At 73.5% G+C, this 321-nt stretch overlaps 1 protein-coding gene across 1 annotated transcript in view; it reads left to right on the top strand.

Annotated features, from left to right (window-relative positions):
• Positions 1–25: 25 nt before the first annotated feature.
• FZD1 (frizzled class receptor 1) overlaps positions 26–321 on the top strand; it is a 4,571-nt gene continuing 4,275 nt past the window's right edge. The window contains 1 exon segment of the mRNA XM_006172088.3: positions 26–321. This exon segment is cut by the window's right edge and continues 9 nt beyond it. Coding sequence (XP_006172150.1) covers positions 172–321 — 150 coding nt within the window. The 5' untranslated portion in view covers positions 26–171.

Genomic DNA, 321 nt, shown 5'->3' with positions numbered 1-321 from the left:
GATGGTGGCGTGGGGTGGAAGAGGAGGAGCCGGGAGAGCAGGTCGAGCGTGGCTTGGGCTCGACGGAGGGCACCGGCGCGGAGGAGATCTCCCTGGCCGGGGAGGGAGCCGCCGCCAGCCGCGCCACTGCCAGCTCCAGCAGAGCGGCGCCAAGAAAGGAGCCAAGAAAGTATGGCTGAGGAGGAGGTGCCTAAGAAGTCCCGGGCCGCCGGCGGCGGCGCAAGCTGGAAACTTTGTGCCGGGGCGCTCCCGGCCGGGCCAGCGGAGGAGGGGAGCGCCGCGGTGGGCAGTCGCCGCCGCCCGGCAACTGACCCCCGGCGC

This window comes from Tupaia chinensis, unplaced genomic scaffold (assembly GCF_000334495.1).
Source record: "Tupaia chinensis unplaced genomic scaffold, TupChi_1.0 Scaffold146650_1, whole genome shotgun sequence".
NCBI lineage: Eukaryota > Metazoa > Chordata > Mammalia > Scandentia > Tupaiidae > Tupaia > Tupaia belangeri.
Note: the sequence above shows the minus strand (reverse complement) of the source record. Positions and strands in the feature narration are given on the sequence as shown.